Below are 22,756 nucleotides of genomic sequence, written 5' to 3'. Positions count from 1 at the left end.
AGTAGCATCCAGAACAGGCACTGCCCATAGCTACAAGCTACACACCTCCGTAGGCTCAGGAAAGAGAGATCTACTTGACTCATCATCAGTTATAAAAAAATCAATATGTTCCCCTTTGGCTGCTGTGTACCAGAACCATATTAGATGTCAGCGCCGCATACACAGTAGCACCACATCATGTTTTGATGCAGCGTTCCATAAAATAAAACCTGAGCAAAAAAAAAAAAAATGATACCAGCCATTAAAATATATCATAGCAAACCAAGTTACTGGAAGCGATGGCCAGAATAAAAACGTTAAGAAACTCAGAAATAAAAGTGTTAGCTATGTTGCTCAAGAAACAGATGAAAGCATAAATCGAGCAACAGTAAATTTTGATCTCAATGATATTTAAATTACGTTTCTCTTTGAAGTCATTTACGGCACTTCAGCAGGCCCTCCACACACTCTCCAGGAAAAGCCTGAGAAGCAGAATCTTATTTTGAGTGAAGAGGGAAAAGAGTGGAGCCAGTAGCAGCACATGCAAATGATTCACTGTGAATTATTCCTGAGGACTGAGCATTTATGTCCTACATTTTAGCTTTATCAAGCAGTGTGCAATTATTTATTTGGCAAAGGAAAGCAGAATCAGTGTTTAACTACAGCCTATTCCCACAGCTTCCTTATTGTCATCCTTTGTTTTTCTATCTCTAATTTGAGGCTTAATCCTATTCTCACAAATGACAATGAAAAACTTGTGTTGATTTTCTAGGCATTGCAAGCGCTGAAGATGCGGGCAGGGAACCCTCACTGTATTTAACTGTGAAATATCACCTGTGGATGCATATATAATGTCTTCTTTATTAATATTATCATTAAGTGGCATTTTTAACCAAGTGGAACACCATAACGAAACTAAATTGAAAGTGTCTCCATTTCTGCGGTGGGAAAGGCACAAAGGCCACGGCTGCACGACAGGGTAGGTAGGTGCCTCAGTCAGCGGTGTTTGAAATCAATGCAACTCCACGCTTGATGCTTGCCGCAGCAAAACTCAGCTCAGCATCGGGGCTGCAGTAACATAAACCACATTCAGAATAACGTGGGGAACAAACTGACACAAAGTACTTTTTGTATCACTGATATTCCTAACTATTCCTACTCTGGGATGAGATTCGGAAGACTCTTGGTTAAGCTACTCAGATGACTGAGAAGAACCTAACAAAGTTCAGCTTCCTCACGACCCGGTGTCTAAGTCAGCTCTTGCAGGTTCTTAGCTGACGCAGGTTCATCAACTGGTGTCTCCAGCTTTTGAAATGACGCAAAGTTATGGCTTGAATCATACAAGCCTGTTCGCTAACTGGTAGCGTAACAGCTTTGTGCTCTTGGTGGACCAGAAGGTGACTCAAACTGAGCTGTGTTTGGGCTCGACTATGCGGTTCGAGTAGCCTTAACAAGTTTTGGGACCTACAACAAGGACGTTCACAGAAAAGCTGAGGTCTGCTCTGGCAGAGCGCTTTTTGTTTTCAGTCGGCTCTGGACTCTGCAGAAATCCGACTCTGACTTAGGAGACCAAGTTAGTGTTTACTCCTGAAATTACTCCTGAAATGGGGAACCATCAGCTCTTCAATCAGTTTTTAGGATTTGCATGAACATTTTGAGGGTTGGGAGCAGAAAGTGAGGCATGCCTTGACTTAAGTAGTAGTACATCGCTTTGCAGACTATACGGTGTAAGAGCTCAGGATGGAAAAACCTTCAGCCATTACATAGCATGAGCTAGTCACTGCTCCACTGGATAACCCGCTAGCACGCTAAAAGCCACCAAGAAGCCACAACCTGCTTTTGCAGGTGTAGATCGAGCAAATGACTTAACTCTTCGAAAAGTAATACGAGTCCATTTAGCAACATGAATATATTTTTCCTTCAAAATCTCTTCTGAAGTGTCTAATATTTGGAATTAATCGTATTCTTAGTGTATTGTTGGTAAAACAGTGCTATGAATTACTCATTTATGTCACTGGAAGCTATTTTAATAAGAGTGCTAAAAACTCATCAGAAAAAAGAACCCCACTAATCCAAATATTAAGCTTTTTCTGTAACACGCTTTGATCTCCGAAATCCATCTGAAGGGATTGCACTGTAGAAGTTAAGAACTTTTTTTCTTTTTGACCTTAAGTGAATTTGATTAAGATTCAAGAGCCACAATATGTACTCCAAAGATTAGCTTATGTCTAAATCACATCAGAAACTTGGGAAATAATGTCACAGGCCTATTTTGAATAAAATCTACAATGCATTTCCTTGTTTCTAAACTCAGGGGTCTTTTAAAATCACATCAAATTAAATAGGGTCCTTTTTGTATGCTGGTAAGCATTACTGACTATAAAAAGCCTTGCTGAAGTTACTGGAATAATACAAACACTCAGCGAGCTGTGGTTACAAGATGAAGACAGAGGCATACACTCATACAATGAACAATATTCTTAACTTTTTTTCTTCAACATAATTATCTTACTAAAAGTAACTCTGCATAAAGGATCTTTAGTTATTATCTATTTACTTTTAAGTATCCTGTAACTCTCATCAGCTTTTCTGATAAATCAGTACAAATTCTCCCCATATCTCAGGGTTAATTTTTCCTGTGACTGAATTCTCCAACTTTGAAGTTTATTAATAAAGTAATACTTCAGGCCTTTGTCTACTTGTTTCCTAAACTGCATTCTTCATTTTGAGGTAATTTGAAAAATAGCCTGTTTTGTTAAAAAAGGAAAAAAAAAAAAAGACCCCACCCAACACTTCAGAAAAACCTCTTGGACTGCTGAAATACTTGACTTTCCAAAGATCATTTTTGAAGGGTTTACCATATATCAAAGCAACACTTCCGCTTTTTAAATGTGCTCAGAAAGGTATGCTGCTCTTCCACCTTTTTTTTTGTTAGGATTTGCGTAAGTACGTGTAGGATGGGAACTAAGGTGGGAGCGCCTGTTTGGGGGGCCACGTCCAAGGCACAGAGCGAAAGGGTGGCCAGAGGCGAGGTGCGGACTCACCGCCAGCGCCGCAGGTGTGCGAGCACTGCGACCAGGCGGACCACGGCGAGAGCCGGCAGTCCACGACGCATGCCACGAGGCACTCGGCGCTCATCTTCACGGGCTTTTCCAAGTTGAGCTACGAGAAAACAAAAAATTTAAATACAAGTAGCAACTCCGGCAAGACTCCAGTGTTGCCACTTGCAGGGAATTTTCCACAGGATATAATCAGTAAAATGGTTGATCGTTTTGAAGATTTTTACATCTAAAAGTCCCCTCAGTGTTCGGGTCTCACCTTGAGAGCACTATTCATAAACTTCTGATGGGTCAAAATCTCCCGGCACTGGCTTTGCCGGTGCCACTTGGACAACAGAGGACCTGTAAGCACCACGTGCCAGGTGCCTTACCCTCATACTAAAAATCACCGCTTTGAGTAGGGGAGCACTGGGGCACGTTAATATGCTGGAGCTCTTTTTGTTCCTTTAAGTGACCCGATTCCTGCAATTCCAGTAATAAAGACAATTTGTCTGCGACTCATAGTGTCTTGATGCTCTTCAGAAGACATCAGTTTTCTAGAAATGAAAGTATTCTTTAAACCTTTCCCTGCCGTATTTCTCGGCTTCACCTGCTCACAGTGATGCGTATGCACTGGTTTCCCATCGCTGCGCACACAGCTCAAAAGGCGCCTCCTAACTCCTTGCCCACAGGTCGCGTTCGCACTGAGCTGGCACGTACTCCAGTCTGGAAACGCAAAGCAAAAGGATTTAGTCCAACAGGTCATAGCTAGAACTCAGTTTCACATCTATCCTCAGCGTGCTAGTTATCTCTTCCTTACGTGGCACTTCACCACGTAAGCTTGCATCAAACCTGCGAACAAAACACACAAAAGCAAGTTACTTTAAAAAAATAAATAAATAAAAAAGAGCAGGTCTCAGATAAGAAATTCATGGCTTCGCACTCAGATATCCTGTAACGAAACTAACACATCAGACTGCGTAGAAAACTGTTAAACGCTGATAAAGTGTATCAGTTAAATCCAGTTGGCGCATGTACAAGACTGCATTGTCTGAAAAAAAAAATTTCACTTTGATTAAGTAGCTATGGAAGTTTCTGAAGAGTAACACTATTTTAATCTTGTTCTTGTCTCAAAGTAAAGCTTTCAATTATTTCAAACTAAGCTTTAACACTTACAAAAGTAGTATTTCTAGTAGAAAAAAAAAGTGTCTTATTACTTGTCCAAAATTAGGATGTTCAGAATACAACTAAAAAAAATGCCTGGAAACCATTAAAATGAACAAAAATCCTATCAAAAACAGCTAAAATTCCTAGATACCACCAACAAATAGGAAGTTTATGAAAGGAAAACAATACTTTGTGTCTTCTACCTCTGTCAGACACGAACACATAAACTTCATTTCTGAAACACGATGAAAAAAAAGAGACATCATGATGCTATTTGAAATAAAAGTCCAAGAAACAGACTGACTCCGTTTCTATGCAGACACATATGTTAATACTTTCTCCTGCTCTGGTCTCCCTTTCCCACTCATCCCCACATTCATCTTAGATCTTAGTTTCTGTTTTGCTCATTTATCTGAACTAGTTAAAGAAAAAATGGTTTTCCCTGTTTTTTCTGGTTTGTTTGAAACAGAGCTAATTGTTTTTAATTAAGGTTCTGAAGAACGTGCTCTCAAAATATCCATGGCCATCCACACAACTTATGTTGCCTGCAAATCACACTTTTGTTGGCAATATTCACTGCACTGGAATCATATGGAACTTTTAACTGGAACTTATAAGTGTAACTATATAACAACAACATAATGGAGTAAATAATTCTGCTGATAAGCCACTGAAAATAATAGAGTGGAAATAAAATAAATTAAGTTGGGGGTCTATCTGTAATGACAACTTTAATAAAGTCGCGCATTTATCTACAAATCTGTAAAAACGTAGGCCTGTAATTAACTTCAGCGAAATCACTGATGTTTCAACGTAACTCTTCAAACATCAAGGCTGCAACAAACACCATAAGCAAATAAAACTCAATATGTAACTGGTGAAAGTCAGCGTCTTTTATACATAGGTATTTGGAAAAGTAAAAGTAAATTTGCAATTTAATATCACTTAGCAAGAAGTGCCACTTTGGAAGTCTTCCTGCTAAGTCCATATAGGACAGTTATACCTACCTGTTAGGTTATATTGATATTGGAAGCAATTTTGATTCAGAATACACGGCTTCATTTGTGACTCTTCAGGGCAGGGTTTTGTCGTGACCGAAGACCGTAGCACTCGTCGGGTTCGTAACTGCATAACGCTCGGGTCACAGACCTAGAAAAGCGACGGACTGTATGAGAGACCTTAGTGAATAATACAGACGTGGACGGGCTGGGGGTGTTACGTTCACATCTACTGTGAGGATTATATTTCTGTTCTAAAGCTATTTAGAACGTACGAAGGACGTACGTCTTGCGAGGTGGGACAGAGCAGACGATTAGTATTTGCGCACACGTTCTCCCGAGTCAAAAATAAAATCTCTACCCACATACCAGTACCAGCCTAAGTACCTTGGTTTAAATATTTAGTATCACGTGGGAAAAAAATCTTTAATAGCAGGACCATCTGAATCATTATAAAGCAATAACGATAGGACCATTATTCACAAGCTGAAAACGTTCTGAAGATTCTGGGCACTACTAACGTGTTCCTAAGCAGTAGCGGATCTTATAGCAAATCTTCCATTTACAGGACGGACGTTTGCTGTCCAGCTACGATGCTGTCGACAGGACAGCGGCACTCTTCAAAGCGCGTGCTACAGTACGTGCCGAGGTCAGACCGCGCACGGAAACCAGGATTTGCTTGTTCGCGTTTTCACGTGAAAGCGAACCAACGGAGGGAGGCCCCTCCGCCTTCCCTCCAGAGCTCTAAAGATTAAATGCTCGTGACACAGGACAGGGCTAATTGGGGGTGAAGAGCATGAAAGATAGCTGTTGTGTCTCATTAAACGCAATCACAGAAAAGCCTAAATAAGCTTATTCTGAAGCCGACGTCATCAAGCGAGTACAGAACAGCTGCTGAAGCCGCAAGGCTGGGCTAGGAAGAGGGGTCCAAGGGGACCCACGGAAACGCAGCGCGGTTCCCGCAGCCCAGGCCAGCGGGAACGCACGAGCGGTCCCAGAAAACCTGATGGAAAAAAACCCTTACTCAGAGTAGTTTACTGAACAAAACGACCCGTTTAACTCCTAACGGTTTCTCATTAGGACCGAAGATTTCTCAAGAACAGCAGGAGAGCCCAGAATACACTGCAAGCAGAGATAAGTTATTTTCATAAATGCTTGGAAATTTAAAATGTGGTTTTTCTATAGAGCATTTTAATGTAAAAGTTAACTAACAATTTAAAAAAGCAGATGCACTAACATGCAACTGCTTGCAAACATTAAACTCTGCATGGGCGAAAGTATGGATAATTCCTTTACTGTGAATATTAAAAAGAAATGTCATGGCATTACAGCATAAATCTAGATCTCAGACTGCTGTAAACCGGATTAGTTGCACAGATAATAGTATAACTAAACAGAATAAATATCAGTACAAGCAGGAAGAGATCTGGTCCAGTCTTAAAACTAAGCTGGCAAGGCCTATTTTCCTTAGGCTTATGCTACGTGTCGGGCATTCTGTTATGTTCTTATTGCCGATACATCGCTTGTCAAATCGTTTTAAATGGCAATCTTATTCAAATTGCCATGGTCAGCTAAAATAACCAATTATTCTTAATCATCTGAAATTTACACCTATGCTAAGTGTTTACCAATAGTTTACTACCTTTTTGGCCACTAATCTGATTGCTCATCCTCACAATGAAGATTAATAACTTAAATGATTTGCTAATTAAAAAAAAAAAAAAAAAAAAAAGTATCTCAGTAGCTACTCCTTACTCCTAATTACTGTTTTTCTACATTATGTTACCAAAGGGGGGAGGAAAAAAAAAAAATCAATACAATAAATGCTGTGAAAGAAGTAGCTCTGAAATATCTGCTCTTGCTTCCTTCAAAATAAGGACCTGTAGCCAGAAAATACGCATCATTTGTAGATAAGCGACTTCTTTTAATAGAACAGTATGCCCCCCCCCGCCTAACACGCACCCTGCTGTGCTCGATTACAGGGTATTGATGCAACTCTGCGCAGCACACGTACACCCTGTCCTGCAGCCACCCAGATCTACTGGGCAGCAGCACTATTTTCCCTCTCTGATGTCTTCCTAGTGGGGAGCAGAACAGCGAAAGGGCCGTGATTCAAACGTGTCAAAGCATATCTCATGCTCACCAGTGAGCAAATGAATGACGGGTCTACCGCCAAGTCTGAAGCTGCCGTTCAGACCGCGCTGATGAGCCATGTTGTTCAGAAGTCAGTTTATACCATAAGCAACCCACTTTTCCTGGGTTTGAATAATAAAGACTCTCTGTAGGAAAAGTGTTCATTTAATCAAGCTGAGGACGGGGGGAACACACAAGAATTCAAAGTCTGCAAACTGTAACTAATATCCTGTAATGTTATTTGTTGAATTTCTCTTTACGTCAATTGAGAAGTCAATTTAGTTTTATAATTGATTTTCTGGCCTTACTCTTTCAAGTTAACTATGTAAAAAATTGAGCCAAATATATATGGAACTGAATAAGCAGCAGGAGGGAATGACTTGCAAAGCAAAAGATGAAAGCTAGGATTTTCAAAGGAGCAAGAGGGAGCCGAGGATCCAACTGCCATGGCATCTCGATGGGCTTGGGTGCACAATTCCTGTAGGATCCTTCAAAAACTTCAGCCCAGAAGAATTAAATATTTGCTCTGTGGTAAAAATGAGGAATGGCTTAACAGACTTTAAATAGCTGGGAGATGTGAACAGCAGAAGTTAAAAAAAGGAGGATTATTTCCAGTGGGGGGTTACAGAGTGTATTAGCAAGGAATACAGAAGAAAAGGGTGCAAGATGCATGTCAGTCAGAAGATACCACGTCACCATTATCATCACTGCTATCACTAATAACTGTATGGATCCAGTCCTGAATTTGGATCTTAAAAAAAAAATAATCAACACTGATGGTAAGTTACATTTTTTAGGAGGTAGGACAGAAACAACGTTATCAGCAATACTACAGAAAAGGAAGCAAAAGAAAGGAAAAGAGGATGATCTGAGTAAAGTAAGCAATTAGCACAGAACTAACTAAGATCTGGACAAGACTACAGAAGCTGCAGGTTCTGAATATTCTTGCAAATGAAGAAAGTGATATAAAGCTGTCACCTACTGCTGATCTTCCAAGAGAACTGAAGTTCTGTTCAAGTAATTCTTGCTTAACTTGGAGATTATGAGAGTTTACTACCTGCTTAGCAAGTGGAAAACCTTTGTCTAACTTCCGCCTCTAATCAGGATAACTGGAACCCACCTCCTACACCATCCAGGCTATAAACAGATCTCAGACGTACAGATGAAAGAAGGGAGATGGATATGGATTCTGACTGGTCACAGACACAAGAGAGAGAGCAACACCTGAGAGACGGGGGGTAACCGATGCACAGAAGTAGAAGTTCAGAGGCCTGGAGAACTTTAAGCGAAGCCTTAACTTTCAAGGTTAGACACAAACTAAATTTGACGTTTAAGTTTTAAAGTCTAAGCTGCTGGCTGGATTTAGCCCAAGATTCTTGCTCGATAATTGTAATCAACGGAGCGTATAATTTAGGCACAAGCTTCCTCTGATATCGGTGATAAAGATGGGATTAATTTCTATCTTGAAAGAATAACAAGGACCCAACTCAGGACCCAAACTAATATCCTACAGCATAAAGATATCACACATAGACACAATAAGATTCTTCCCAAGTATAACTATACTGTTGCAGCCTACTTTGTTATATTAAGCCTCACTATTTCTATTATCCTTTTCCATCGAGTGTGAAAAAAGTTGAGCTAGAGCCAGGAATCTATAGACTAAATTATATAAACCACTACAGAAAAAGATATTCTGAAGCAACAAGAGGTACACAGCATGTTCAGAGAGGAATGAATCAAAGGTTTTCCCAAAGGGCCATTCACTTCAGATGTTACTAAAGCTATCATCTCGTTTCTATGGAGGAATTCTTGGCACTGTAACTACCGCATCTTTAATGTTTTTTTTAGCCAATCATTTAGCCACTACTTGTCACTATTTTAAGTGAACACAAAAGTGAGGGATATAAACATACACAAAGAACGTACCCAGCTTTTTCTCCAGACAGTAAGAGAACAGACAAAGCACAGAAAGTTTGCTCTGGAATAGAAGGGTATTAAGTAAAACAAAATTGTAAAGGTTATAAATGCTAAGTTCCTGAATAACAGTCATTAACATATTACACACTAATATATACTATTCGACCTTCTTTATGATTGACTTAAAATGTTACCCATTGATCGAGGCTTTCATATGCATCATAATTGTACAGCACAAAAGTCACAATCCATTAGACAGCCCTTTAAGCTGTCTAATTTATCAAATAGCTCCTATAATGCATACCGCACTATAAATAGCTAGCCACATCACACTTAACAGGCCATTCATAATGAAGCATACCACCTTAAACTAAGGTAAATGCATCTGCAGTAACAGGTTTAAGTAGTTTTAACAGTGCAATGAACCATTATAATATTATTCATGCAGATGTAAGCGTTTTGTAACAAATGCAAGCAGTCTTTTAAAATGAAAATGCATTTGCCTACATTTTCTTTTTGAGAGGCATCAAAGTTCTGAAACCTTACCTGCATCCACTGTAACAGTTATTTTTCTAAAATTATCATTAATGAAGACAAATAAAAATAGAACCAGGAATCTAAGAAATACAGCAGATACTAACTTTTTGATAAGGCCACACCAAAAAAAAAAAAAAAAAATCAAGTCACAAATATGTGAAAGCAGCAGTGTACATTTTTCTAAAAACATCCTGGACCAGTCTCATGTTTCACTTGAGCAAGTTATTCCTTGGGCTAGAAATATAACTCCGTACCAGTTTAATTCTTTAATCTAGTCTCTACGCTACAGGTCCCATGCCAAACCTATGTATAGCATGACGAAGACTTCAGTAACGCATGCAGGGAGCCACAAAGTCCACAAACGAGCACACAACTTCTTTCCCAGATGGCTGCAGAGAGGAAAGCATTTCCAAACACTAACAACTCAGGCTCACGCCTAAGACAAAAGGCGCAACCAGAAACCTCCAAGTCACCTGCGTTGCCTAGTCCCGCTTTGAACACAATCAGTTATTTACATCCTACGCGCACACAGCAGGTTCAAGAGCATAACAACTCAACTGCTGCAACTCCTCAGTGGTGCATGTTGCTATTGATCCATGTGGAAAATGCTCCCTGCAACAGGGACAGCTGTTCTCACTCATTGGATATGTAACTCTGAATAATTAACTAATTTCAGACCTCTTACAATTAGCTACTAGAAATGCCAGCAGCTGAGGCAAACACGGAGGCCACTCAGATCTGATACCAAGGCTATGACTGTTACCCACACGATAGCAAGAGAGCTAACAAAATAAATTTGAGATAATTATTTCAGGGACTTGTAGCACAACTTGCATATTAACTCATTTTAAGCATGCTTTGATGAATTCAATTGAAGTCAATTAATTACATTTCCAAGTCAGATGAATACAAAGTCAAGACACTGCAGGTAGTGCATGTTATTCGATCGCTGAATATTTAACAGAGATGACAGGATTTCAGTTTCCAGGTTGTTTAGTTGGTTCTTTGAGCAATCAAGTGATGATGTCTGGCTAAACACACTACTGTAGCTGGAACGCATATGAAATCTCTGAAGTAAAATGCAAGTTGATCTAATTTTCTCATGATTTTTTCTCTAACTAGCAAGCTTAAAACAGTTATTTCAAATAGCTTTAAAGCCTGGATACTTAAGCTACATGGATGTTACTTAGCTACAAAGAAGAAAACTTTATGAGCCAAAAAATCATCTGCAATCAGAGGAAAACCATTTGAATTTACTTCTTACAACAGAGACTGAGAGAATAATAGGGAAGCTTTAAGTCAGTAATTATGAGCTTCTTGAATGCAATAAAGAGACAGAACCTCAAAAAGTAACCTTCAGGTATTACACTTCAGGCAGATGCATGTCTCGATCACAATAAAGTACATTTAGAGAAAATATTAAAATTCATCTTTATGCAATTTTGTATTAAAATATATCTTTGTGTGTATCTCCCTATAATCAAAATGCAAAAACTGCAATTCAGTTGGAAAATATATAGAAAGGAATTCTGAAAGTATCTGAAACTTAAAAAGAAGACTCTGGAAAGACGAATTTGTTTAAAAGCAAAAGGGAAACGCAGCCAAAAACAGTAAAAGAAACATTATAAATGATGCATATTTGTGCAGAAAGAAGTATTGAAGAAAATATTTCCTATTGACAAAGCACTGGCCACCCCTTATGACTTATTGATTTCAGTAAGATTCCAGATCATTTACAATCCTGAATGTTGAATATTCAATTGGAAAGAGCATTGTTACAAGATAAAATTGAATAATACCCTAAAAAGCATCCAAAATGCAATGACATATCGACAAAGGGTAAACTGAATAATCTGAAAGGCTTTTTTATGTTTGGCTGCTAAGACTTTGGTTTTCTGCTATCAGGATGTATTTATTATGAACGCTATCAAATACAAACAGAACACCAAAGCGCCTGGAAAGGAACCCTCATATGACCAAAATCCTAGGCAAATATATCAAATGAAAGAGCTACTTAGTCAAAGATGATGCTGAAATTGTGGTTGCTTGTTTCTTATGAACAAGAATTTATCAAGTTTTGTAAATCCTCTTTATGTCAAGTAAGCCAGAAGCGACTAGAGATAGGGGAAGATTTCCCAGAACGTTCTCTGCTGGTCTGCCTTACAAGAGGGCTGTCACTAAGAGAGTGACAACTATTTTGATATGATATGTAAATGTGCTTGAAAGAGAGCAATCGGGAGGAAGGGTTTTCTTTTTTCTTCTTGGTATAATGTGACCCTTCCAAATTTTCAGGTTACTTGGGGAAGTGACAGGAGTCATATTTACAAAATGGACATTTTGTTCCAGTTTGCCTATACGGAGGAGTATAGCAGCTACTGCACAAAATTCCCTCAAACAAAATTAAACAGGCAGTCCTACTGAACGAGAGGGTCTACGAATGCAAACTGATCGCTGCGCTTTTGGATAATTGACTTCATCGACTCTGCTCACTCCACTGACTCGTCGGATTAGTTGGCGGCCATTCTCCGTGACCACCTTTCCCAGCAGCCACTCAGGAGGCTGAGGGTGGCATTAATTGTCCTAGTGGGCGTAATTGCTCACTCCTGGCCACCATCCTTTCTCTCAATCCCTGCTCCATCACATCGGGACACACGCACAGAACAAACACAGTCCGCCTTTGTGGTAGGGTCGCTCTGCTCCTCCAGCAAATCCAGCGCTCACGCTAGATTTAGTACGTGCGTGCAGCCTGGGAGGGACGGTGCCCCGTGCTCCTCTCTTAAAACTGAAGGAACACAAACAGCCCAGCCCATGTAGCTGTAAAAGCCAGACAGCACTGCTGTCAACTCTTCAAAGAGGGGCTTTTATTTTCTATTAAACCTAAAGCTGTTTATTGTTTAGTGTTGGGACAGAACTATTTAAACACATGCTCTAGCAGCACACAGCCATCTCAGTTTCCCAACAAAGTGCTGTAGAACAGCTTGTGAAAACATATTGTTCAGTTAATTGCATTGGCATGCAGACGCCCTAACATTTATGAATTAACAACTACGGTGGCAAAAAGGATGCGCAAGGAAGCACAGGGACTGTGGCACTCGGCACTGCAACCGCCAAGAGTCTAACGGAGCGCCGCCCACAACATTTTAGACATCCCTTTTGTGCATCTGTGGGCCCTGGAGATCTCACCACAGCCAAAAAGGAGTCTTCTGGCAAAAACTCAGGATGTCTTAGGGATACCAGGATGCTTAAAGGGTTAGGCAGTGCTTCCTGACCAGCTGACTGCCGCTAAGGCACCTGAAAAACACCTGGTGGCCTTGAGGGTATCAGCATTAGCTTGCTGCATGCAAAATGAAGAAAATCTATTTCTGAAAAAGAGTTAGTGGCAAAGAAACAGTCCTAACCGTCCTACTGCTGTGGGACTCTGAAAGGTATCCAAGCATTCATACTGGTTTCAGGAGTGTTATACTTCATCAAAACTAGGCTGCTCAGGAGGAGGTAAATACAGGAAATGAAATGCGAGATTTTATTTGACATGTTCTTACTGAATATATTGATATGCTGCACAAAATATTATGGAAGGAAATTATCTGTGTCAGCAATAGTATAAATTCCTGTCCAAGAGCCATTCAGATTTCTGACAATGGGCTTTTAACATAGAGGCAATGAATATATGTTCATCACTTAAATACATCAAGCTAGTGTATTATAAAACCCCTTACATTAAACCTGGCAACTATTTCAACAGTGATCAGAGAGAAACAATAGACTTTAAATTACACGCTTTGAGGCCTGAGAATTTTCACCAGACAGAATCTGCAGCTTCTCTCCATCTTGAACACTTAGAAAAATACTGGGCATTTGGCAGTGGCTTGCATCCCTGCATAATTCACAGTGTTTTGAGTATTTTTTGACAGGAGAAATTGTTTGAGTAATTTGCTGCCATGTCCTTCTGTTGTTGTTGCCCCAAATCTGCCTTCAAGGTTTTTAGGAGGAGATGCTGGACAAAAATACTGTCTTTTGAGAAGGGAGAGCAGTCATTCTCTCAGGCCTGAGACCCATCTAAAAGAGTGACAACACCATGGTTTACCAGGAGGTTGTTATAGGAGTTGTGCGTCCTTGACAGAGCACTCCCTTGGGAGTATTCCTTAACACGGACATCCTTTACCGTAACTAAAATACCGATGCTTTCATCCGTTGTACTACCTTGGGTTCTTTCTTGCAGACTACATGGAAGGATGAGTAAAATCAACTGTCACAGTAATAGCAATGTGTATTACTAATTAATTTTTTATAGCTCATTCTTTGGAGCTGTTGAAAGATCAAACTCTCCAGATTCAACCATGCTGGCCGTAGAATCCATTAAGCTTGAATTCCCTTGGAAAATCATTTACTTTGTTGTTTGAATATACCTGTATTATAAAGTGGTTCGAGGGCAGCAAGAAGAAAGAAGCATGAGAAACATCCCCCCAGGAAATGCAAGGTGAGCTCACCTGTGGACACTTGCTCCACTGTCCCCAGTCAGACACTGCACACTCGCTGGGGCAATACAAGCTACACTTCTGAATTTCTTCTGGGATTTCAGATCGGTTACACAGGGCACTGGGTACAGTCTCGCCTTCAGGTTCCTCGGTGATGCTTACGCACCTATGCAGAAAACAGAATTTTTCACGTGATGGTCATCAGCTTATTATAGAAGTGATGAAGACCAACAGGTCTGCCCAACTCCAAGTCAGACACTACATATAAAACATTAGTTCTATGCAGTACAACCGGTCAAAATACGGAATTAATCACGTTAAAAATGCAAACGATTATACATACGATGTACACTTTTGTTACTCAGTTATTCAAGAAATATTTAAACAAATTCTTCAAGCTTTATACCGCATGCTTTTTGTCTCAACTGGATAGCAGCAGATGAGTGAACAGCAAATGGCAACCAGCAGGAAGAACATTCGTGTTCCTGCTAGCAACATCACAACATTTGGAAATAACTCAGTATTTCCTTATGCCTGGCAAATGAATACTTACTAATAATGTCACTCCAGTGAATGCAGTGCAAGTATCTGCGGGAACACTAGCAAATCAGAGGGCGAGGGTTGCTGCGCAGGAGGCTTTTTGTGTAACATGGCATTTAGGTGGAAGAATTCTAATTTAGACATCATGCCTTCTTCCTCAAAGAAGTCTCGATCATAACACAAGGCTGCATCTCCGAGCTGCTTTTCCTGTAAACCTTTTCACATAAAGGCATTCCTCTTTTCGTTTGAAATACATCGGACTCAACAACATACTGTCACTTGGCCAGTTACTTCTTCTTTACATAAACACGTTTTAGCTCTTTTTAATTTGAAGTAACTGTGCTTTTGTCTTCACGTACCTGACTTTTCTCGTTTGTATTCCTTCTCCACAGTGGAGGGAATTTTGTTCGCTGTTGATTTTGCACGGAGACCACGCTTCTACTACCCAAGCATACTGATTGCACTCGCTGTAACATGGGACTGCTTCATACACCTGCCAGGGAAAAGAATCAAAACTATTCATTTGAACGACCCAGGTTAGCATCTCCACAGAAACGCCTCACACAAACCAGAAAAGAGTACAGTGAAAAACAGCCTGGCTTATGTTCCTTATGCTAAGAGCGCTGTAATATCTTCAAGTTCATTTATGCATTATTGACTTGCCAAGGATTTTCTAAGTGTATAATAAACAGTGGTATGCATGCAGCATCTCTGGAAACAGAATAAATAACAGCTATTTTTTAAAGGCAGAACAAAATTCCATTACAATTTCATTTGCTCAGACTGCTCACACAATAATCTATCACGTACCCTTCGCCAGGATTGGATGTATTGAATCCTTTGATGTTCCGGAAGGTACAAACTTAAAATTAGTAGTCATTTACCTTTGCTTTTAACATATTCATTTAAGTCATTTACTGTAAAGGAAGGGAATTTTATGCATCCTACAAATTTCACTTTTATATCCAAAACCTATAAATGCTTTTTCCCTGGAAGTGACTTATCTCTAACCTATCTCCCAGGCAAACAGCATTGTATATTCACCTGAACTATAGTATCTATGTAGAGAGAAAAACATAGCCCAAAGCTCGCTAAGCATTTTTAAAAGGTGACAGATATTGAAGCCGTTAGAAGCAACACCCTGCGAAATGTTACATTAGCAAATTTTTATGCTTAAACTAATGAATCCATTGGTAGCTTTGTTGCAGAAATGAGTAAGTTTTCTATTTTGAATCCAGTTTATTATCTGCAGAAGCCGATTTGAAGATACAATGCTCTCTACTGCTTTTTACCAAGCGCAATGGCGCTGCACTGAAAAAAATACGCAGGGCACCTCGGAGAGCGCTCGTCCGCACACCAACATCTTCCTGGCCTCGGCAGCGGCTCTGCTGGGGGCAGAGGGACGGCAGCGTGGGCGAAGGGGACAAGCCATTATCAATAAAGCACACGATTAAAACCAGGAGCCAGCTGAAGAAGCAAAAAACCCCAGACCCTTACGCTGCCGATCAAGGGCGGCAGAACACAAAAGCGGCATCGCGGTTGGACGGCCGGGACAGTTATGGTTTTCCCAGGAGTAAGCTCTTCTCAGGCACAAACCCTTTCTCGGGGCCTGCGCACCAAGACCGTGAGAACATGCGGAACTTCTCAGGACTAACGCGGCAGGGAGGAAAGCCGCGCAGCCCTAACCCGCGATGCGGGAATCCCCCCGCACAACGCCGGCGGCGTCGCACCGCCGCGGAGAGGGGCGAGCCTGGCTTCCGGCCTTCGCTGCGCCCGCCAAGACCCTACTGCCCATCACGGGGTCAACACGACCTGGATGATTTCTGCACACCGAGGCACCGGGCTGTGCGCCTAACTGTACGATGCGCAGGTATCTACATAATATATAAATAGGGCCTAAGTTTCCCCGATCGAGTGGCCCCACTCAGGAGCTGTGCAGCCAAGCTCACTAGTATTACACAGGGGCAAAGAGAGAAAGGACCTTCTTTTTTAGCTAATGGTCCCTAAACACACCCAGAGGATGGACTGAAATACACATTTGTTAGTGTTTCCTTGCTCTGCAGCAAAAAAAAAAAAAAAAAAAAAAACCCTACTCTGCCTCTACTCCCCAACAAAATACAGTGCCCTGTATAGGAGACACTTAGTTCAGGGCGCTCGGGGGGTGGGAAACGGCTGCTTTGGAGCTGATCGGATCCTCCCTTGTCCCTTAATCTAACTAGCAACCCTTCCTCGGGGTTAGAAGAAATAGCTGCGAAGCATGCAATGTCACGAGCACCCGCTGCACCGGCTCCAGGACTCCCGCTGCAGGCAGGAGCCAGTAATGTTGGCTCCGTGCTTGCGTAAGCCCAAGAAGCTGGAAATCCTGGCTCGTTTCCTAATGATCTCCCATTGCTCTTTGCTAAAATCTGGGCAATCTGTAGACCCACACCGTAGGGAGGCACGCGTCCAGGTGCAGAGAGCACTAATATCAGGCATTTACCACCACTGAGTTTCGGTGGTCAAAGCATTGTGCGGGGTCTACTTAGCGGGATACCTTTCCGCGCCAGAAAGCAGGCAGGATTTGGGGAGGGATACAGTGCCAACGAACTAAAATCTAGCAGAGAAAATGTGCGAGGGCAAAACAGAGACCATGTCCACAAGCAATTACACAAATGCAAGTGAAGTGGAGTAACACCTCAAACGCTCTCTGTCTGAGGCAGGCAGGGTAGCAATAATACAGCTCCTCATATAGCATTCATATTCCACTGCCTAATCGTGCAAAGCCAGTATTACATGGGGAACTTCACTAGCTGACCTACCTGCTGCCTTAGGCAAGGTGTAGAGGGCATGCCAGCCTGGAAGATGGCACGCAGCAGCAGCAGCAGCGCGACTTTCGTGGTACTTTACTAACAGGCTCAAACCCTGCCGTTCCTGCTCAGTGTGCCTTCCACTGTGAGCGTACCAGAGCAATATTATACTACTAGCTTGGTCATCATTTAGAAATTGGTCATGATTCCCCGGTTATACTAGCAGTCAAAAAAACAGAAAGATAATTGTTACGAATGAGCCTGTTTTGCAAAGCTATTCTGCTGGCATCACTCACTACACATCGTTTTTCTGGACAACCTCTCACCTCTGCCCAGTTTTAAGACCAAGCAATGCCACCTCTGCCACTACTTTCAAGACACCAGAATAGTGTCAATAACTACCACGTGTCACTAGGACGGGCAGTTTCCTCTAGCGCAAATACTGGTAAGCTCTGCCTGAAAAGGGAGTCTGACACAGATGCAGAATTTCCATCAGGGAAAGCCTATGTGGATGTGCATTTTTCATCTGTTTAGAAGCGGTGAATATAATTTGTGACTCTGTTTTTGCCTTTAAAAAATCTGGTGATCTGGCACACGTTCCTCTCTTCCACTGCACAGCGTTTGCCTCCCACTTCTCTCTCCTGGCTAGCCATCGTTTGTTTCCAATGAGTTCTTGTTCCTCTTTTTTATAAAGCCTTCAAGCCTTTCATTCCTATCTTTTGCCAACAGCTGTGTTGTTTAAGAAGGTCAAACAGATGATGTTCTTGGTTTGGCATTTTCAATGGATTTTAGCTCAGCCTTGCTGTTCTTTGGGTACCTCTGAGCAGGGGGAGCTGGGAGTGCTTCCCCTCTCCTAGGTCCGCAGCAGTGCCCTGGCCGGACGTGGATACGTGCTGGAGCATGCCGTGGTGTCTGCACTCCTCACCCAAGCCAGGGAACCGCAGGTCTGAGACGGGAGAGGGCTGCGATGGACGCCCTGCCCTGATGGGCAAAGTGGAAAGTCCTAAGCCGCAGGTCAGACCCTCACCCCGTATCCTCCCGGCGCAGTCCCCGCTGCACGCCGCCTGCCCGCTCCCCGCAGCAGAGACCGAAGCCTCTCATCCAGCTTTGCCAGTTCTCATCCCAAGCACAAACTACACAAAGACAATAGCTCCTTTGAAAGTAACCTGCTTGATGCTCAGCACTCCCTAAACGTCTTCATTGACAGCGTATTTACAAAATCCTTCAGATCACGCCATCCAACGCAAGCTAAAGATGATGATGGCTGGTTAGCAGGCCCTGGTACAGTGCCTCTGCACTGTGCAGGAGGGAGGAATGTGCTGTAAACTCATGATGCCTGATCTCTGTGGAGCTGCAGACCTTCATGCCTCAGGAGGCCAGCCTGGCCCTACTCCTTGCTCGACTTAGCGCCTCATCTGTAATACTTTCAAGAAATAAACACAATCAAGATATTTTAGCATCTCAGAAAATCAGCTGCTTTCCTTAATTTTCATGTACATTCACATGCTGTTTCTTGGGCTAGATGATGCAAGATACCATGAATACGCCAAAGGGGTGACATCCTGCCTGACTTAACCATTGGGAGTTTTACCACTGACTTCCACGAGACCACTGTATCACTCCTGGTCTTTGTAGCTCACATGGAAAGACTGCAAATTTTCCGAAAATACTAATAATATTTTGAAGAATGAAGAAAGGACAAAGAATTAACTTTAGACTGGAACAAAAAGTGCTTTTTTGAACTGAGATGAAAATATCCTGAATTCGAACCACAATTAATCTGGAGTATATTCATGTCTGAATCCTAAAATCAGGTTGAAGGGTCCAGTCCTAAATAAAAGAAAGAAAGACAAAAGCTGTTTTTTAAGAGACAAACCTGCTACAGGTTTGTCCTAAAAAAGCAGCCAGTGCACTCCGATGCCGATCACTCCAATGCAAACCCGGAGTCCTTGCTAAAGTACCTTCATGTTAACAGGTACTTAAACAAGATATGCAAACTGTAATCCACTTATTTTCTCTTTAATAGCCAACACTTACATTTTAGTGAAACTGTCCAAGAACTAGAAAGCTTTCATGCAATTTACAATATTCTGTAATTTATTTATTTACATGTAGCTCAGGAACAACACTAACCTTCCAGAAGACATGTAACAAGTGCACTTGCTCAACCGATCTGACTCATTAGAAGAAATTCATAGCTATGCTCCAGGTAAGTCTGGGTTTTCTGAGGAGCACCTGCACTTAAACTAGAACTGCGGGTGTTCAACACTTCTGAAAATCACAGTGACTTCATATTTCAGTGAACATCAAGATTTATTGTCCCTCAAGGTAAATATTGACTCTAGCTTCCCCTCAGTCGATATTTTAGCTTTCAAGTCAGTAAATCTTGGTGTTCACCTCAACTAAAGTCAATATCTGCTTATTATTTTAGAAGAACCAAACAGATCACTGTAGCAGTTGACTGAGACCCTGAGGACAACCTCTGTGCTATTCATTTCTAATAAAAATGGGCTAAATTCATTCCTAACATAAGTTCATTTCACATCTCTGCTCTTATACTAAGGTTATATTAGACTGAATACTTTGAAACAACCAGAACCAAAGAAATCACAACCTATTTTTAAACTATGGAGACCACCACAAATAACTCAAAAACACTGTATATGCCAAAAAGAGAGCTGTTTTGCCCTGATTTGCAAAGATGCTTGTTGGAAAAGAGATTCAAGCTTAGATACTAAACACTCCTACTGAGACTTGCCCGCAGTTTGTTCACTTCTAATGCTTCTGCACACCTACTTTCATCCTTCTTGCACATCTGGACTTCAAGAGGGGGCAGCGGTGTGATCTCACTGTGCAAAAATAGCCCTCTCCTCCTCTCACAGCTTACGTCCGTGACTTTTTGAAAGCTGGACTACAGCCAGCATTTCCCTTGTAAGCAGGCTGATACGACTGGATCTAGAGCACACCACGAAATACAGCTGCACTCATGTTTGTCCATCGCAGGTGTGGGAGATGCACAGTGAGGATCTGGTTACACCATGACTACCTGCAGGTTTGCCTTCTATGCTGACTCCATCCAGCTAGTCCAAATCTCTTTCTCGGTTGATAGGTGCTGTTCTACTCGTCTATTAGTTGAATAATTCTTGTAATGCTCTACCTAATACTGCATTTGCATTCCATTTAATCCAACACATGTATTTTCTGATACTAAGTTTCTTGCATTTAATTCTTTAAAACTGCATTCAAAATGGAGTACTTACTTTGGTAATTACGTAAGCACATGTTTAATTGATTTGGTGGAACTAAGCACGCATTTAAAAGCTTCACAAAATTTACTATGTATCTGAAGGACAAGTACTTCTATACGAAAAAATACTGCATCACAGAAATAACCTCATTAAAATTTCAACATTAAATAACGCTCTTTAAAATAAACTTGATTTTATTTCATTGTAGTTTATGTATTGATCACAATTGCTAGAGAAAGGCTAACTGCTCATCAGTGTTAAAACTGATTGAATAATTAATTTTCAGGCAATTTGGGTTTTGCAAGCACTTGTTTCAGTGACGAATACTTTTTTTTTTTTTTTAAGGTATTTGGACTCTAGTCACCAAAGTTATAAGATACTGTTTTAGAATGATTTACGGTACAAAATTCTGAACAGATCAGCCTGTGATAGATTTGTGAAAATACTGGAACTCCTGGATTTTTTCATGCCTCTAGCAGCTAATATAATTGCACAAATCTTACTGAAACAAACTCAGCACTTTTAGTTTCCGTTTATACCTGAATCAAAAGAGGTTACTATTTTTGACCTCCTTTGTGTTAAGGGAAAAAGAAAATCAATTACAACTTTGATAAGGTTATGAAAGCCTGATTCACTGGTTCAGAGAAAACCTACAACAGGCTAAAACCTCCCAGCTGAGAAAAAGATGGGATCAATTTTATTCTAATGTCTAAGTACGAAATATGTATTGAGAGTCAGGGCAACAATTGTTCCTACCGTAACACAGAAGGGCACAAATATCCCTGCCCAATCTCTGCCCGCTGGGCTGTACGGAAGCCCAGAAACGCAGAACAAGACACTTCCTAATCACTCTGAATGACTAGCCATGGTGGCAGCTTTCAAAAACATTGCCAAAAAAGAAAGCTCTTCTGTGAGTAGGAAGGGTAAAAACAACTACAAATCCTCTGAAGTTTCCCCAGCTCTTCATTATCTATTTATAACCCAACCCTCAAAACAGTTCAACTTTCATTCTAATTTACACATGAGAAAATTTAAAGACAAAGAATTAAGCAATTTATTAAAGGCTGGAGAGGGAGCCCTCAGGGAGCAGGGTACTGAATGAGGAAATACCCTCTATTTCTCGCACTAACGCAATGACATCTCAGCTTAAAATCAGATACTGAAAAGTTTAGACAAAGACATTTCAGGATGATGCCATCAGAAAAGAAAGCAGATCTACTGCTGCAGTATAAAATTTTGGTGTCACAATGCGAAAACAGAGAAGAGGAGAAATTAGGAAAGCAACAGTATATCCTTGATACAAAGACACCAGGACGCTCAACATCGCCTCACCACGTTCTTTAGATGCTTTTACCATAGCTAGTCTTTTTGTTGGACTTTAAAAGCACTGGTCTCCTAGTAAATCTCTTATTTTCTTCTAATGGATAGTTAAACATGCAAAGACAGATACCTGTGTTTTTCACATTCATATACGCAATGAATGGAAAATGTCTTGTTTAAAAAGTTAATTGAAGTGAGCTCTGCAGAACCACAGCCATTCCAGCCAACACTTACAGAGCTAACGTGCTGCTCAGTACGGTTTATTAATTCACGTTTACTAGTGCTGCATCCCTTCATTTTCTGTAAATTTGGTGCAGGCATTAAAAATACCGAGTTGTAATATGGTAAAGCGCGAGCACTCTTTCCTGGAGATTAAAGTAAGTAGTCAGTGTGATTAAATATGAAAAAACACGGTGAAAATATTCTCTAAGTGATTGTTCATTTCAGTAACTTCCACCTCCCTAACTAGGGGCAGAAGCTAGAGGCCTTAAGGTGCGTTGGCCGCCGCGGGAAGGAGCGGTGCAGGCTCCCGCGGGACGCGGCAGCAGAGCCGGCACCTCCGCACCCGCCTCCCAAAGGTCTGCCCGGTCCGGCCAGCACGCCGCAGCCCCGTGG

The 22,756-nt window shown here is 41.2% G+C and overlaps 1 protein-coding gene across 2 annotated transcripts in view; it reads right to left on the bottom strand.

The window, feature by feature from the left end:
* THSD7B (thrombospondin type 1 domain containing 7B) overlaps nucleotides 1-22,756 on the bottom strand; it is a 557,432-nt gene that overhangs the window by 20,280 nt on the left and 514,396 nt on the right. For both annotated transcript variants that reach the window (XM_068949257.1, XM_068949258.1), the window contains 5 exons: nucleotides 15,147-15,280; nucleotides 14,260-14,413; nucleotides 5,192-5,333; nucleotides 3,628-3,743; nucleotides 3,024-3,141 (listed from right to left, as the gene is read on the bottom strand). In XM_068949257.1, the coding sequence (XP_068805358.1) occupies nucleotides 3,024-3,141; nucleotides 3,628-3,743; nucleotides 5,192-5,333; nucleotides 14,260-14,413; nucleotides 15,147-15,280 (664 nt within the window). The remainder of the gene's footprint in view (nucleotides 1-3,023; nucleotides 3,142-3,627; nucleotides 3,744-5,191; nucleotides 5,334-14,259; nucleotides 14,414-15,146; nucleotides 15,281-22,756) is intronic.

This window comes from Struthio camelus, chromosome 6 (genome assembly GCF_040807025.1).
Source record: "Struthio camelus isolate bStrCam1 chromosome 6, bStrCam1.hap1, whole genome shotgun sequence".
Classification (NCBI taxonomy): Eukaryota; Metazoa; Chordata; class Aves; order Struthioniformes; family Struthionidae; genus Struthio; species Struthio camelus.
The sequence above is the reverse complement of the archived record's forward strand: the minus strand, read 5'-3'. Positions and strand labels throughout refer to the sequence as shown.